Raw genomic sequence first — 18,046 nt, 5'->3', positions numbered from 1 at the left:
AATAAGGGTAAGGCATCCACTCACCTACAGCAGATTGATGCATGGAGTACAGAAACACGTAACAGAAAACAGCATTCACATTAATTTTTGAGCACTCACTCTTTTTTCTAGCAAAGGACACACATTCTCACACACAACCACACCAATACTCAAACACTCATTCCTGTGTGTCTGAATGTGTGTACTCTCATTATAAAAAGAGCGAGTGCTCAAAAACTAGTATGAATGCTGTTTTCTGTTAGTTGTTTCTATACTCCATACATTGATCTGCTGTAGGTAAGTGGTTGCCTTTCCCTTATTTTACCTATTTCTAAAAGGAACTACATTACTTATTAATTACATGATAGTCTGTAGCAGGAATGGACGTACTAATAGAGGAAACAAAGGAGGTATTAGAAACCTGGGGAGTCTATGCTCCAGAACAGAGTTCACTGCTGGGGACAAAAGATGATTATGATAACGATAATGAAAACAGAAAAGCAACAGTTATTAATAGGTTTAAGTGAAGAGCATGAACATTGTCGTTCTAATCTCACTTTGCTGATTTAGGTTTAGATATAGGCCATCATAACGTACATGAAAAGCTATGGCTTATTCCTTCCATTTTTTTAGCAAATCATTTTTATGTACTTTTTTATATGACACACATACAGATAATATTATGAAAAGGGTAGAATGCTACTCACTTTATAAAGGATACACTGAGTCACAGAGAGACACAACAAAAAAGACAGTTATACATTTGAGCTTTCAGCCTAAAGGCTTAGCAGTCATTTTGTTGTGCCTGTCTGCATTTATTTTTTCACAAATATGGCTATTGTCTAGGTAGTAATCTTGACATTTGTACATTATAATGATTACATAATATTTGTTGCATTATTATACAGGATGATTCAAAAACAAAGAACAGATTTCTGTTGTTTATTACAGACAAACTATAAATGGTAGGAGCACATTGCACATGTTATTGAATAGAAGGAGGTTTAAAGCTCTGACACTGCTGCGCTGTTGTTTGTTTGTAGCAATGTAGCAATTACCTTACAAGAGAACTCATTTTTTGTATTGGAATTTGCATGAAGTCAATCCATTGTGCAATTCTAACATGCATTCCAAGATTGATTCAGCAAGAAGCCACCTCTGCACAAGCAGATTTATAACTGGAATACAAAATTGTTGGAAGTTGGTTCCATAATGCAAAGAGAAGGGCACTGGTTGGCTGTGCGCATATGATGAAAATGTCGAGCGTATCTGAGATGCATTCACGCAGAGATCTTGGAAGTCCATAGTATGTCTAGGCCAGTAACATCAACTTCCTCTAACAACAGTGTGGTGTGTTTGCAGTGATGCCTGCATATGAAGCTTTGCAAGTTGCAGTTACTGCAGCAGTTGTGTCCTGGCAACCATAACAGAAGATAAGAGTTTTGCATTTCAATGACTCTTTTTTTTTTTTTTTTTTTTTTTTTTTTTTTTTTTTTTTTTTTTTTTTTTTTTTTTTTCCGAACGAATCTATGTTTCACCCATCAGGTGAAGTAAGCCACCATAATGTAAGAATTTGGGGGTCACAAAATCCTGGTGTCATCATCAAACATAAAAGAGACTTACTAAAATTGAATGTGTTTTGTGCCCTTTCTGTTCACAAAGTTTATAGCCTTCCTTTTTTGTGAGTGTGGTGTGAATACCAAATTTCAGGAATTGCCTCTCACCACTGACAACCCAGTGGCCGATGGCCATCACTTAACGACCGAGAGCAGCAGTGTTTGCGTAGAGTTGTCAGTGCTAACAGATAAGCAACACTACATGAAGTAAGTAAAGAAATCAATGGGGGACATACGATGAACATATTTGTTAGGACTGTGCAGCGAAGTTTGACATTAGTGGGCGATGGCAGCAGATGACCAACACGAGTACCTTTGCTAACAGCATGGTAGCACCTGCAGCACCTCTCCTGGGCTGATGATCATATCGGTTGGATGCTAGATGACCGGAAGACCATGGCGTGGTCAAATGAGTCCCGATTTCAGTTGGTAAGAGGTGATGGTTAGGTTCAAATGTGGTGGAGACCCCAAGAAGCCATGGACTCGAGTCGTCAACAAGGCACTGTGAAAACTGGTGGTTGCTCCATAGTGATGTGGGCTGTGTTTACATGGAATGGACTGGGTCCTCTGGTCCAACTGAACCGATCATTCACTAGAAATGGTTATGATTGGCTACTTGGAGACCATTTGCAGCCACTTGTAGACTTCATGTTCCCAAACAATGATGGAATTTTTGTGGATAATAATGCGCCATGTCACTGGTTCACAATTGTTCATGATTTGTTTGAAGAACACTCTGGGAAATTTGAGAGAATGATTTGGCCACCCATCAGACATCTACGGAACATAATAAAGTGGTCAGTTTGTGCACAAAATCCTGCACCAGCAACACTTTCACAATTATGAGTTATTATAGAGGCAGCATGGCTCAATATTTCTGCAGGGGACTTCCAGCGACTTGTTGAGCCCACATCATGGCGAGTTGCTGCACTGCACCAGGCAAAAGAAGGTCCGACATGATATTAGAAGGTATCCTATGACTTCTTTCACCTCAGTGTATATGGTCCCTTGTCCTTGTGGCCAAGGAAGCACAAAAAAGAAGCATTAACACTTGCCTGAAGGAACACAAGCTACTGTCACCTGGGCAAGATGGATAAATCAGCAGTAGCAGATTATGTACTAGGACCTGGAAATCACCAAATTTGTTTCCCTGACACTGTGGTTTTACCAAGATCTAATAATTACCATGCTACAATGTAGAGAGAGGCCATAGAAATACAAAAGCACAAAAACAATGTCAACAGAAAAGAATGACTTGAATTAGAGAAGTTGTAGGCCCTAGTTCTAAATAAAACAAACACCGCCAGCTCTTCCCCACAAAAAGCTCCATAGCATACATCGGCGTGACTCTGAAATCTTAGGAAGCAGTCTAATGAAGGTACAAACTGACTGTTGCATGGATACATATATAAAGTTCGACCTACCTTTGAGCCTGTAACAGCTTTCTGTATCATTAAAGCCTCATATAATGTTTCGAGCTTTGGAAGATGGAACATTAGGCAGAGAATTATGCCATGGACCATGCTTAATATACATAATACAGATATCAGCAATATTTAAAGTGTTTGTTCATCCAATGGAATTCAGCTCCAGGTTATTTAACAGGCAAGGATCTTGACCTTTTTCAAAAGACAGTCATCAAGTAATAGAAACTCATTTTTGACACTTTGTTTTCCTTTTGAATTCCTACCCTGTTTGTGCTAGTGGTATGTTCATCATTCCTTTCAAATAAGTTTGTTGATTTTGCATGGTTTGTTGTGAAAGAAAACTGGCACTATAAAAACATAATAGATCAGGAAAACCACACCACGTGGTAAAAAGATATGAATACATAATTTTATTTGTTCTTCAAAAATCTGTAATTATGATTTTAAAAACTAATATTTACATGTTTACAAACAATAAAGAACATTCTTTATGTTTAACAGCCATAAAATAAAAGCCCACTGATGGTGTTGCAACTTGAGTGAAACATGTTTGGGATAAAAAAACAAAATTGTGTTTTGCTAAAGGCAGGCCCCATCCAAAAACACAAATATTGTGAAAGTAAACGTGGACAAAAGAGCTTCAAGCTCAACATGATTATAACAACATGCATTTCGACAATTTGAGTTGAGCTGTATAGCTTACCTCGAAAGACAGTATCAACACAGAAAGCTTACAAAAAGCAGCACTACACACTAAGTGAAAAATCTTCAAATATAACAAAATGCAGTATTGATAACCTAAGTTGACCTGTATTGCTCAGCTTGACACACCAATACCAAAATATAAATTATAAAAGTAATCATATTACAAATCTAACACAATCTCACGAAAACTAATGAAACTCTGTTGACAATCTAAATTGATCTAATAGCTCAACCTGACACACCGATATCGAAAAATAAATTATAAAACAAAATCTCACTACACACCTAACAAAAAATCATGAAAACTAACAAAACACAGTATTGACAAAGTAAGTTCAGCTGTATAACACAACTTAAAATACCAACACCAAAACAGAAAAACAACTGATTCATAAAAAAAAGTACATTCATTCAAAAAATGAAACTTCCTTGACATGACTTTCCAAATCAGTTGAGAGATTGAGGCTTGTACACATAACCAGAACAGAGACAAAAAACAGTGAATAAGAGCACTGTCATATATGCAACGTCCCCACCCCCACGAAAACAGCCCCTCCCTACCCAACAAGAAACATAAACAACACGCACCACCAAACCAACTAAAGCCTGTATCCATCAATCCAGTTCAGCCCCAACCCCCTGTCCACTGCAACCCACCAACCTAATTCAACTCAGCCCCCTGTCCACCCCACCCCACCCCACCATCCTAAACCAACCCATTTGCCTGGAGCAATTTAGGGAAATCACAGAAAATCCTGAATTGGATGGCCAGATGCAAACCTGAACTATTCTTCCTCTTCTCAAAACATGACTTGCTTACCTTCTCTTTGACCTCTCACTCCCCTGATGATTTCCCATACTTAACAAACTTGCCACACACCTCCCTAAAATCGAAAACCATTCAGTGATATAGTTTCACAACTCTTTTTTTTTTTCTTGCATGGCATACCTCAATGAAAATAATATGTTAGCATAACAATCACATCCAAAACCATGAACCACGAATCACAGGTCATACTGAAAACAATATGCAATATAAAAACAAACGAATATGCCACAGAAATAAAAGAAAAGAGACCTATGTAATGTAAAATAGAATCAATAGTTTACTCCTGTTAGTAAGGGAACCACAGACAACATTTAATAACTGGCTGCTTGCATCCTTCACATTGTAAACTCATGATGGTACGTGACATCATAGCTCAGAGCTGATAACTGGAATCACATGCTAGAGTTGACCCAGTATTTCTTACACTGTGCGAAATAGTTTCATGACTACTTTCAAGGTTATGTTCATTTGCACATGCCAACAACTTTGCATTCAATTATTTTTCACTCATGTAATTATATATGTATGTTGATTTTGCAGGTATTGAAACAGTTTTAACTTCATTTAGAGCATTTGGTTGACCAGTTATCACATTGTGTGTAATATATACGTGACTGTCCTTGTTACAATCACTTCCATACTGAGGAGCTTTGGAATTTAAATTTCTTTCCACTGGCAAGTTTTGTATTTTCTTCTTTTTGTCAAATAGTTTCCTTCTTATGGATTCATTATTACTGTTTAGTGGTTTTATAATTATTTTTTTATTTCACACACCAGCCTCAACCATAGTCAGTTTTTGTGACCTTGAGCACCTACTACTTGATCGAGTAGTTCCTTGACTGGCATCACAAGGCTGAGAGTACCCTATTCCAGTCCACCCACCAAGAAAAAATCCCTGGAAATTGTTTGCAATTGAACTTTGTGTGCGCATGACACACACATTTTAAAAAAAATTAACAATATACCTATCATCATAATAATAAATAACATACCACACATTCTTTTGAAGAACTGCTTTCATTTGTGCGTGGAATTTTGTGCAGTGATCACTTTCCTTTAATTTCATCTTTGTCACAAAGGATACATTATCCTGGGCAAGGGGGGGGGGGGGGGGGTGTCACTTGAAAATAGCCAAGTATTGACGACCCTGCAGATAATTTCTTGCATTGGTCTGCAAATATCTGCATAAACTAATTCTCCAATTTTAGTTGTTTATGATAGACCCCAAAAGCTGCTATCAGTCATTGTCTGCATATCACAATACTTCAAATACTGGTACACTTAGTGTTTATTTTGATGATCCATTTTCCATGCCATCTCGTTAAGGTATCATCAGTTTCTACAATAACACAAGACTTTTTGACACAACCTTCACAGCCGCGCGATGAAGCCCATATTTACCACTGTATGCAACAATGGCAATTGCAATATTGCTTTTGAAAAATACCCAGAACTTGCCATCATTTTTGATTATTTGATTTATTTCTTTTTCTGTAGCTTTCTTAGTAGAAAATAAACTACAAGATCCATATCGACAAAACCGAACATCTTCAAAATATCACTCTGTCCATTTCTGTCCATTGAATACCTGTACATTAGTTCAGCCTGTACCATACGATTCGATTTATACACCATTTTTGGTACTATCCATCTTTCTTGCAGTTTCAAATGGCTCTTACATGGTGTGCCAGTCACTTAGATTTGTTATATGATGTGTCACATCTCTGTCAATGTACCACTCATCACAGTCCATTTGTTTCTGTCTTCAGAAAAAAATTTTCAATCTCACCTTCAAAACTTTCTTCTCAATTTTTGAAGTGTCTGTGTGACTACAATTTATTGAGTTTCCCTCTGATGTTACAGAAGATGATTATGTAGCACAGTTGTTCCATTTTTCAAAGCTAGGACACTCATTTGATTGGTAGTCTTTTTTTTTCTTATCATTTAAAACAAACTGAACCTGTGTTACACTGTTTTGGTAAGACACCTACTTTGCTCCATGAAAAGCATTTTCTATCTTCATTCCCTTTATAATGAGACTTTTTTGATATATCTGCGTGAGGTGAAGTTTCATTGCTCCATAGTCGCAGTTCATTAACCTTCACCTTTGACATCATTACTGTACCAACACCTTCACCACAAGGATCTGTTATTCTCAATTCATAATTTAAGTTCTGTTTTTGTAACTTATTTCATGTTTTCCCTTCAGCAGATAAATCATGCCATGTAATATCAGGAGAAAGAAAACTGGCGTTCTACGGATCGGGACGTGGAATGTCAGATCCCTTAATCGGGCAGGTAGGTCAGAAAATTTAAAAAGGGAAATAGATAGGTTAAAGTTAGATATAGTGGGAATTAGTGGAGTTCGGTGGCAGGAGGAACAAAACTTTTGGTCGGGTGAATACAGGGTTATAAATACAAAATCAAATAGGGGCAAAGGAGTGGGTTTAATAATGAATAAAAAAAAATAGAAGTATGGGTAAGCTACTACAAACAGCATAGTGAATGCATTATTGTGGCCAAGATAGATATGAAGCCCACGCCTACTACAGTAGTACAAGTTTATATGCCAACTAGCTCTGCAGATAACGAAGAAATTGATGAAATGTATGGTGAGATAAAAGAAATTATTCAGGTAGTGCAGGGAAACGAAAATTTAATAGTCATGGGTGACTGGAATTCGACAGTAGGAAAAGGGAGAGAAGGAAACATAGTAGGTGAATATGGATTGGGGCTAAGAAATGAAAGAGGAAGCCGCCTGGTAGAATTTTGTGCAGAGCATAACTTAATCATAGCTAACACTTGATTCAAGAATCATGAAAGAAGGTTGTATACATGGAAGAACCCTGGAGATACTAGAAGATATCAGATAGATGGTAAGACAGAGATTTAGGAACCAGGTTTTAAATTGTAAGACGTTTCCAGGGGCACATGTGGACTCTGACCACAATCTATTGATTATGAACTGTAGATTAAAACTGAAGAAACCGCAAAAAGGTGGGAATTTAAGGAGATGGGACCTGGATAAACTGAAAGAACCAGACGTTGTACAGGGTTTCAGGGAGAGCATAAGGGAACAATTGACAGGAATGGGGGAAAGAAATACAGTAGAAGAAGAATGGGTAACTTTGAGGAGTGAAATAGTGAAGGCAGCAGAGGATTAAATAGGTAAAAAGACAAGTGCTAGTAGAAACCCTTGGGTAACAGAAGAAATATTGAATTTAATTGATGAAAGGAGAAAATATAAAAATGCAGTAAATGAAGCAGGCAAAAAGGAATACAAACGTCTCAAAAATGAGATCAACAGGAAGTGCAAAATGGCTAAGCAGGGATGGCTAGAGGACAAATGTAAGGATGTAGAGGCTTATCTCACTAGGGGTAAGATAGATACTGCCTACAGGAAAATTAAAGAGACCTTTGGAGAAAAGGGAACCACTTGTATGAATATCAAGAGCTCAGATGGCAACCCAGTTCTAAGCAGAAAGGTGGAAAGAGTATCTGGAGGGTGTATACAAGGGCGATGTACTTGAAGACAATATTATGGAAATGGAAGAGGATGTAGATGAAGATGAAATGGGAGATATGATACTGCGTGAAGAGTTTGACAGAGCGCTGAAAGACCTGAGTCGAAACAAGGCGCCGGGAGTAGATAACATTCCATTAGAACTACTGACGGCCTTGGGAGAGCCAGGCCTGACAAAACTCTACCATCTGGTGAGCAAGATGTATGAGACAGGTGAAATACCCCCAGACTTCAAAAAGAATATAATAATTGCAAACCCAAAGAAAACAGGTGTTTACAGATGTGAAAATTACCGAACTATCAGTTTAATAAGTCACAGCTGTAAAATACTAACGCGATTCTTTACAGACGAATGTAAAAACTGATATAAGCCAACCTCGGGGAAGATGAGTTTGGATTCTGTAGAAATGTTGGAACACTTGAGGCAATACTGACCCTACGACTTATATTAGAAGAAGGATTAAGGAAAGGCAAACCTACGTTTCTAGCATTTGTAGACTTAGAGAAAGCTTTGGACAATGTTGATTGGAATACTCTCTTTCAAATTCTGAAGGTGGTAGGGGTAAAATACAGGGAGCGAAAGGCTATTTACAATTTGTACAGAAAGCAGATGGCAGTTATAAGAGTCGAGGGACACGAAAGGGAAGCAGTGGTTGGGAAGGGAGTGAGACAGGGTTGTAGCCTATCCCCGATGTTATTCAATCTGTATATTGAGCAAGCAATAAAAGAAAAAAAAGTAAAGTTCGGAGTAGGTATTAAAATCCAGGGAGAAGAAATAAAAACTTTGAGGTTCGCCAATGACATTGTAATTCTATCAGAGACAACAAAGGACTTGGAAGAGCAGTTGAACAGAATGGACTGTGTCTTGAAAGGAGGGTATAAGATGAACATCAACAAAAGCAAAACAAGGATAATGGAATGTAGTCGAATGAAGTCGGGTGATGCTGTGATTAGAAAATGAGACGCTTAAAGTAGTAAAGAAGTTTTGCTATTTCGGGAGCAAAATAACTGATGATGGTCGAAGTAGAGAGGATATAAAATGTAGACTGGCAATGGCAAGGAAAGCATTTCTGAAGAAGAAAAATTTGTTAACATCGAGTATAGATTTAAGTGTCAGGAAGTCATTTCTGAAAGTATTTGTATGGAGTGTAGCCATGTATGGAAGTGAAACATCGACGATAAATAGTTTAGACAAGAAGAGAATAGAAGCTTTCGAAATGTGGTGCTACAGAAGAATGCTGAAGATTAGATGGGTAGATCACATAACTAATGAGGAGGTATTGAATAGAATTGGGGAGAAGAGGAGCTTGTGGTACAACTTGACTAAAAGAAGGGATCAGTTGGTAGGACATGTTGTGAGACATCGATGGATCACCAATTTAGTATTGGAGGGCAGCGTGGAGGGTAAAAATCGAAGAGGGAGACCAAGAGATGAATACACTAAGCAAATTCAGAAGGATGTAGGTTGCAGTAGGTACTGGGAGATGAAGAAGCTTGCGCAGGATAGAGTAGCATGGAGAGCTGCATCAAACCAGTCTCAGGACTGAAGACCACAACAACAATATGAAATAACTGAAATCTTTGGGCAAAGTTAGCCAAAGTCATGCGCAAACGTCTCCATCATCTTATCAGCTTGTCCGACAAAGAAAGTTGATGTTGTATTTCATCAAATTTGATTGTATGGCCCTGTATGCCACCAGATGCTCCCCACATTATGTTATGAATTTAGCTTCTAAGCAGATCAATGATTTCAACTGGGTGAACATTATGAATCTGATGCAGCTTATCATGAATCTCTTTGAAGGTCTTGCATTCCCCGATGGGAAGTGTAGGCTTGGTGTCGAGTGGTAGTATGAGCACTTCTTTGTCTTTCCATTGGCACTGTTACACGTAGCAAGTTTAGTTATGTAATTGGGAAACTTTCTTCTGGTTTTATCAATTTGCCGTTAACAATGCCAGAAATTTCATCACACTCTAATTCTAAATATAATTCTCTATGTTCCTCAATTTTGTTTGCTACTCAGTTTTTCAATTTGCTGTCTTTCATCTGCCATCATCTCATCTTTTGCACTTCCATAACAACTAGTTATAGTGTATTGTCCAACTTTCTCTTGGCCACTGTTTGTTGGTGGCCAGTCATGCAGACTTATAGCTAGTTGGTCATATCCTAGGCAGCACTACCTGTGAAAGCATAAAATCAATACTGGCCTTTGTATTCTGAACATTCTGGGTGCAAAGTTGTTGTTAGAAATTGTTGTGTCAGCCTATGAACATTAAGCACCTGGGCATCCGTGTTTGCATATTTCATGACTCCAGTCTATCAGTGGCCCTCTGCTAAATGATGTCTTGATCCTGTGCAACCTCATTAGCAATATCAACTGTTTCCATCAACTGCTATATCAATAATCATTATTTTGCATGTGGTGGTTTTGTGCAGTATAACAATGGTAAAAATTGACGTAATTGTTACCTTGATTGCATAATTATTTCTTGATAGAGAAAGGAGTAAAGGTATACACTCAATAAACGAGGGTCTTTCCGAAAGTAATGCCTCCTATTTTTATTCATGGAAGTTACAGGAGATAATTAAATCACAACAGCACAGCTAAATAGAGCAATATTTCAGCTACAGACTGTCATTTTTCCATATAGTCGCCACCAATCGTCATGCACTTTTGCCAACGATGAACCAGAGCCTGTATGCCATGCTTGTAAAAATCGGAACCAGCTGAAGCTAACCACTTCCTTACAGAGTTGACAACAGCATCCAAGTCTTGAAAATGTTTGCCATGTAGTCCATCCTTCAGAGGCCCAAAGAGATGGAAGTCTGAAGACACTAAATTGGGGCTGTACAGTGGACATCATAAGACATTCCAGACAAATTTTGCAATGAGTTGTGTGGTTTCAAAATTGGTGTTGGGCCTGGTATTATCATGTTGCAGGTGAAAGTTGATCTTCTTCTCTGGCCTTATCCTGGAAATTTGGGCTTAAGCTGCCAGTATTGTGTTGTAGTATGCTGAATTGACAGTTTCTCCAGGCTTCAGGACATCCAAAAGAACCATACCCTGGCTATCCCAGAAGACTGTGAACAGTACTTTGCCTGCAGATGACTGTGTCTTGAATTTCTTCTTTGAGGGAGAATTTGCATGTTGCTATTCCGTGGACTGTCTTTTGAATTCCGGCTCTTAGCGCTGACTCAACATCTCATCTCCAGTGACAATGCTAGTCAGAAGGTTGTCACCTTCAGCTTCTTATTGGTCTAGCAGGTCCTGACAAATCTCCATTCGATGATTTTTTGTTCTTCTATAAGCAGTTGCAGGGCCCATCTCACACAGAGTTTGTGATAATGAAGGTATTCCAACATTGTTTCCAAGGCATTACACCAACAGATGACAACTGTGCAGGTTTGACCGGGCCATGGCTTGTGACGCACATCCTTGTCACCACCTTGAAGATGCCGTACCCACAGCCTCACATTGCTCAACTGCACATATACAATCCTTTGCTCAGTATTTTGAAGAATGAACAAAGGCCGTAACAAACAGGTACTGCCCTCCAAACCTATTTCACAAACAGATCGCCCATGCCATATCCACAAATGCTTGTAATTCACCAAACACTCATTGAGTCAGTTGCAAAGGAGCACTTCTCTCATCACACAGTACCATCTGTGACTGGAACAAATTAACCACATCCTCTGCCAGTGTTTTGACTACCTTTCCTTGTGTGCTCTGAAGGAGCAAAACCCCAAATTCATCTCTATCCTTGTTTCCATGCCACCTCCAGTCAATTACTCTATACTCATAACAATTTTCACCATAAAATCTCCCTCTTTGTCAGTTCTCCCAAGTTGTAACATGCCCCAAGACAACTAGGAATCCTGGAAAAACTTGGGGATTTTTTCATGTAGGAGAAAACCAGAAAAAAACCTAGGAATTTTCTAGAATTCTGGAAATATTTCATTGTTTTAGTTTTCAGTTAAATTTTTGTAATTTTGACTGATAAGAACTGCAGAATAACACACTGCAGCAGTAAAACATAAATAAGAGAAAAACAGCAAAATGAAACTTAAATTCCATATAAAATGTGCCATTTACAACAAAACACAGTGCACACACAAGCATCTGCCGGTAGCAAAATGTTTCAAAGGCATTAGGACAAAAACCATGCAATACTTCATAACAACAAACTGCTTTCGATGAGCATAACACAACTGATATTTTAGTTTTGTTTGATTAGTTGCCAGCAGGCTCACACGCATGTGCAGAGCATGTATGAGCAGCGCCTTCTCCCACCTCTGTCTACATGAAGTGTTGCAGTTAGCTGTATGAGCAGTAAGCAGTCAGATACTAGCCAGATTTTGTGTTGTGGGGCGGGCGGGGGGGGGGGGGGGGGGGGGGGGGGGGGGGGGATCAAAGCTGCCAGATTCACGCACACGTAATGCAGTCTGAGTTGTAGTGGAGGAGCAGTCTCCACATTACCTGTGTTTAGCTTTCGTGATTTTGCTGTTTTCTCTTTGTTTACATCTCTGCACCAAATGAAAACAAAATGGATTTCTGTGGCTGGGAGCCATCTAGCGAATCGAGATACATTCACATAATTTCGGAAGACTAAAATATTTTATTAGGTTCAGTTTTCTGATTTTATTTTATTTCCATGTTACTGGCAATCACACATTAATCGTCTTGCAGAACAATAAAGTTATTTTTGTTGGTTTGCTAAAGAAGTGTGGCTTTTATAAATCTTGTCCACAAAGGGAGCCGGTGTGTTTGAAACAAAATGTTTCATTCCACACTACTAGCAAGTTTCAACTGTTCACTGAATTTAAAGTGCACATTTTCATCTTCCGCCACATACGGCATAATGCCATAATAAAGAATCAAACGTGGGATAACACAGTACTGGTACTACAAAAAAAATTTCATCCCAAAAACTACACTGAAAAGCTTAATAACAGATCAGAGCCTACACTTCAGTGTGAATTTGGACAACAAATGTACACTTTATGCCGAATTATGCATTTTAGTGTGGTTTATGAAATTCCAATGCACTTGGAGTATTCTGATCTCCAGTTTCTTTTATGACATAATGTAAGATCTGTTTATGCTATGCATGTACGAATATACATAACTTTTCATTTGAAGATGGCTAAGCCGGCAAATTTGGTCAGTACTATCGAATAAAATGTTTCGTTTCAAATGTATTGATAGCTTTAGCAGATTTTTACAAATCTACCTTCCGTGAAATACAATGTTTTTTGATCACAAGACATCTTTCAACACTTGCGTGGTGCTTCATCTAGGCGTTATGCCTTAAATTTACAGAAAGCAATTCTTTGGTAAATTGTAGACTGGCAGCGCACTGTGTTTTATCATTGTAACTCGCCTCAAGGCTTTATATTTACTCCTGGAGAAGAATATAAACTGCCAGTTGTACAGTTTCAGCCCGCATCTCGTGGTCGTGCGGTAGCGTTCTCGCTTCCCACGCCCGGGTTCCCGGGTTCGATTACCGGCGGGGTCAGGGATTTTCTCTGCCTCGTGATGGCTGGGTGTTGTGTGCTGTCCTTAGGTTAGTTAGGTTTAAGTAGTTCTAAGTTCTAGGGGACTGATGACCATAGATGTTAAGTCCCATAGTGCTCAGAGCCATTTGAACCGTTTTGTACAGTTTCAAGGCTTCACAGATAACCTTGTTAATTTTTCATACTATTTGAAAAAGTCATAAAATACTTATCATCCTTGGGTCTGGTGTATACAAACAACTAACTGTCCCACCCCCCTCACAAAATTTGTATTCCTTCTTATTAGCTTTTTGCACTGCTGTGTGGATGTAAACACAAATGGAGACACCACATAATAGTATTGCAGAGTAAAAATTAAAAAAAAAAAGTATGTTTAAGTCGCCAAATAACAGAATAAGATATGATAAACAATTGTCCTAAGTACAATAACTCCGTATATCCTCTCCAAACAACATGCTGCAGTGCTGCACATGGCCACATTGTGCCCCACTAAGTACTAAATCCCAAACAGAAATGCGACAAAAAGCGTATGTCAGATCAAACATTGAGCGTGGGCTTCCTACGTCATCATTACTGTGCATGTGCCGTAACACCCATTTTTTTGGTGCTCTCTGTTAACTGTTCAAACAAATCTATTTCTAACAGTTTGCGGGAAGTTATTGCGCATGGTGATTTGAGAAGTGTTACTTTCAAAGTAAATTTCCTTTTATGTAAGATGAATTATATTGTGTGTGAGGATGTGCTATGAATTTCTTAAATTAAGGAGTGTTAGAACCCCATTCAGAGCTTGACACTTTGAGGACCAGCAACTTAGAAAATTTTGGGCCCAGAAGACCAACCATTTATGTCATTATTTAAAAATTTACTGTCACATTTGTGTTTGATATATCTTAAAGGGTAACAAATGCAAAAAGGACTAATATTATATTTAGAAGCTTAGCTCTGCATGTAGCTATCCTATATGCTTATTAATTTAAACAGTTAACTTTTACTATTTGTGTTTGCACTACTTAACAATTATGTTGCCATTGGCTGCCTACATCTCATATCCCATGCTCTGAATATCTGCTATTGTTGGTTAGCAAAATCACATGACATGAGCTGTGATTGGCTGGCAAAAGCGCATAGCAATGTAGACTTCAGTGCTTCGGAAGCTAATGTGCTGTATTTGGTGGTATTTGTATTTATACTTTTGGAATAAGAAAATATGTAGTATACATGTGCTGCGCTTCAAAGATCTTTTCAAAACACGTTGATTTTCATTATGTTTCATTTCCTAAAATGGCGATAAGTTCTATGCTGGTGTATAAAACCTCTACCATTCAAATGATTGATAAGTTTTACTGCTCTGAGGGAAAATATACGGCCCCTTAACACAGAAAAAAATATATTTTCAAAATAAATAAATAAAATTTCACCCTGGAAAAAGTCTTTTCACCTGGGAGAATGGGTATTTTTAACTGGGAAGTCCAGGAACTTTCGTTTCTTGTCCGCGTATATACCCTGTCTAGTCACCCCCCCCCCTCCCCACCCCTTACCTCCCCTTCACCTCCTCCTCATATCCTAACGCGTCACCTGCATCACTGTGTGCCACAGGTAACTTCCACTGCCTGTGCCTGGGTGGGCTTACTGGTACCACATTTGTTATCTGTTCCTTTGCTGTATCTCCCTAGTAGCCACTGGAATCTTTTCACTCCACGCATCCCCTCTAATCCCCAACTACTTGATTCCCTCACTCACTCTATGTGACATAACCCTTCACCTCTGTCACGCTGCATTTCAAAAACAATGTAATCAGCTCAGACAACGTAGCCGTATGCATGCTTTGTGTGTGTGTGTGTGTGTGTGTGTGTGTGTGTGTGTGTGTTTGGGTTTGGGGGCATGCGCACTGTTGTGTGTGTGCACGCATGCGTGCATGTGTTCTTTGTTTTGTTTGATTTGGTGTGGTTCAGTTTTTGTTAACTTTGAAAAAAGATCATCGTCTAAAAGGTCAACAACTTCTTCATTTATGTTTACATGCCTATCGATCACTCAGTGCCCCATGTATGTGGTGGGTGGTTATCTGAAATCCTTCCATTATTTGTATTCCACTTAGAACTTTCCAGTATTATATCATTATTTCCCGAATTATTGCTATTTTTGTTTCTATTCTCTTGCTTATGGAAATCATTGTCCTTCTTCTTATGTGATAAACATTCCTGTCTGCCAAATTTATAAAAGATCTTATGTTTTGCAGTAACAAAACAACCTCAGCTCTCAGTCATCATAGTGCCTGTGTCATGCAGTTTGGTAGCCGTAATAATAATTGTTTTTGGAATAGCGTACTACATTCAGAGTCAGAACAGGTACGTAAAGTTTTAATTGTGTGAACTATTTGATTTGTACATTCACACTAAATTTAGCTCGAAAATTTGTGTTCTAGAATTAATAAATTTAATTGTGTATGAATAAGCAAGAGGGTAAGAAGGATCTTCTTGGGGATATAACAACAACCACAATATGTAAGAAATGATGTCAATGAAGTTGTTCCAGAAATTTTATCAAGTGAACTAGACATTCACAGTAATTTCCATGTAGACTAGATAGAAAAACTCAAGAGATCTTTTGAAAGGACAAACAAGTGGAATTAGCGCATTGGGGTAATTATAAGTGCAATGCCATATTTTAATGACTGTTTAAGCGTTCCAAAGTGACTTATATCTCCATGAAGTGAGAGGTGGTAATGGAGGACTGGGTGCCATAAATCAGTTCAGAATTCTAGCATTGAAAACTATTTGGTGGGTGTAACCACAGAAGAAAGAAAAAACGAAGTTTTGTGGATCTGCATACCAATAGCAACTCCAGAGATAATTACACTGAATGACATTCTCATCTCTCATGTGTGGAGCTGATTAATATTTCTGCATCATTGTTTGCAGAACATTTAGATCTTTTATTTTATTTGTTCATTTCTCTAGAAGTATTTAAAGGAACACATCTCTGCAGTTTGTATATTTGCAACACTTCCAAAATTGTGGTGCAGAACAGATTACAAATTGAATCCCCAGGTGGAGAGGGTGGGGTAGGGGGGGGTGTTGTCCTGGGTAAATATTTATTCTAATTTAAGTTGATAAGTCTAGCTTGATACATTTTCTGTTAAAGAAAGTGAGTATATAACTACCACAGTGAGAGGTTTTTTTTTTTTTTTTTTTTTTTTTTTTTTTTTTTTTTTTTTTTTCCCCCAAGTAAGCAAACGTCCCTGCAAAAAAGAGCATTATGGTAAGAACTATGTGGTTCTGGACTACATTATCAAAGGAAGTGCAGAATTTTATTTGTTAAGTATTTAGCCAGCTCCAGACATCAATAACTGCACATCTTTTTGTGTTTTGAACTGCTATAATCACTTGTACAAGAAAAATAAAAACAGTAATAAAAATAAGTATAAGACTTTAAGGGTAAGTGGCTCTCTCATTTTAGATTTATGGAGAGTTATTTACACAGTTCACAGTGAGGCAACATGAAGGATATGAGGGTGATCGAGTGGTGGAAACGTAAATTTTTGATATGGGTTTCTTCATCAAATTGAAATCAATTGATGATCTTCTTATAATAATATATTGATGGTTACATATAACAATAAGCATTTATTATATGCATGTATACAGGAATGTATATTGAGCAGATAATAGACACACACAAACTCCCAGCTTAAGAGGTTTTTCAGTACCAAAGTTTTCAACAAACTTCATTAGATTGGTACAGTAGTACACACACTTGTTCTGAATATGTGTATGAAAACGATGTGAATGAAATTTGGGCCATTCTATAGTTTCCATAGTCCTGGGAGAGGCACATAAACAATGTTACCCAATATCAGCGTTCCATATTGAACAGTATTGCAGAAATAACTTGTGTGATAATTAATCATCAGTAGGTGCAGTGACTTCACTTTGTCAATGAAGCTCAACTATAGCAGTTTTGTTGATGAGTAATTGCTGGTCATTGGTTGATTCCTTTTGTATTGTTACCTGATGAAGTTGCTATTGTAACAGTGCACAAACACAATAACAAAATTCCCAGCAACCGACTTTTAATTCACTTCTACGTGAAGGAAAATACTTAAGACACTGAATGGCGTAATAGTCAGTACAATACACAAAATCAGGGAGTATATTAAGGCACACTCTACCAGTGAAGTATTGAATAGTCACACAAATATTAGAGTGGCCAGTGCACTGGCTTATATATGGCTGTTTTGCACAGAACTGCGCTTGCTGCGCCGTCTTTGCTGATGTGAGGAAGCCTGTTTAGGCTGTATAGTGCTACAAAATTCCTTCCCCCTTTGGGAAAACTGATCACTGTGGAGATGTCCACGTCTTCATTAGAAGTGGGTGCTGCGCCGTCACAGGAAAATACGGTCTGAGATGGCATGGGCAAGGACAGAGAGAGAGAGAGAGAGAGAGAGAGAGA

General features: G+C 38.2%; 2 protein-coding genes across 2 annotated transcripts in view; one reads left to right on the top strand and one right to left on the bottom strand.

Moving 5' to 3' along the window:
• LOC124776359 overlaps positions 1-18,046 on the bottom strand; it is a 94,977-nt gene that overhangs the window by 40,492 nt on the left and 36,439 nt on the right. The window lies entirely within an intron of this gene.
• Positions 1-18,046, top strand: part of LOC124776358 — a 96,361-nt gene that overhangs the window by 73,649 nt on the left and 4,666 nt on the right. The window contains exon 8 of the mRNA XM_047251310.1: positions 15,834-15,942. Coding sequence (XP_047107266.1) covers positions 15,834-15,942 — 109 coding nt within the window. The remainder of the gene's footprint in view (positions 1-15,833; positions 15,943-18,046) is intronic.

The sequence above is a fragment of the Schistocerca piceifrons genome, chromosome 2, assembly GCF_021461385.2.
Source record: "Schistocerca piceifrons isolate TAMUIC-IGC-003096 chromosome 2, iqSchPice1.1, whole genome shotgun sequence".
NCBI classification, from domain to species: domain Eukaryota; kingdom Metazoa; phylum Arthropoda; class Insecta; order Orthoptera; family Acrididae; genus Schistocerca; species Schistocerca piceifrons.
This window is presented reverse-complemented; position numbering and strand designations above follow the sequence as displayed.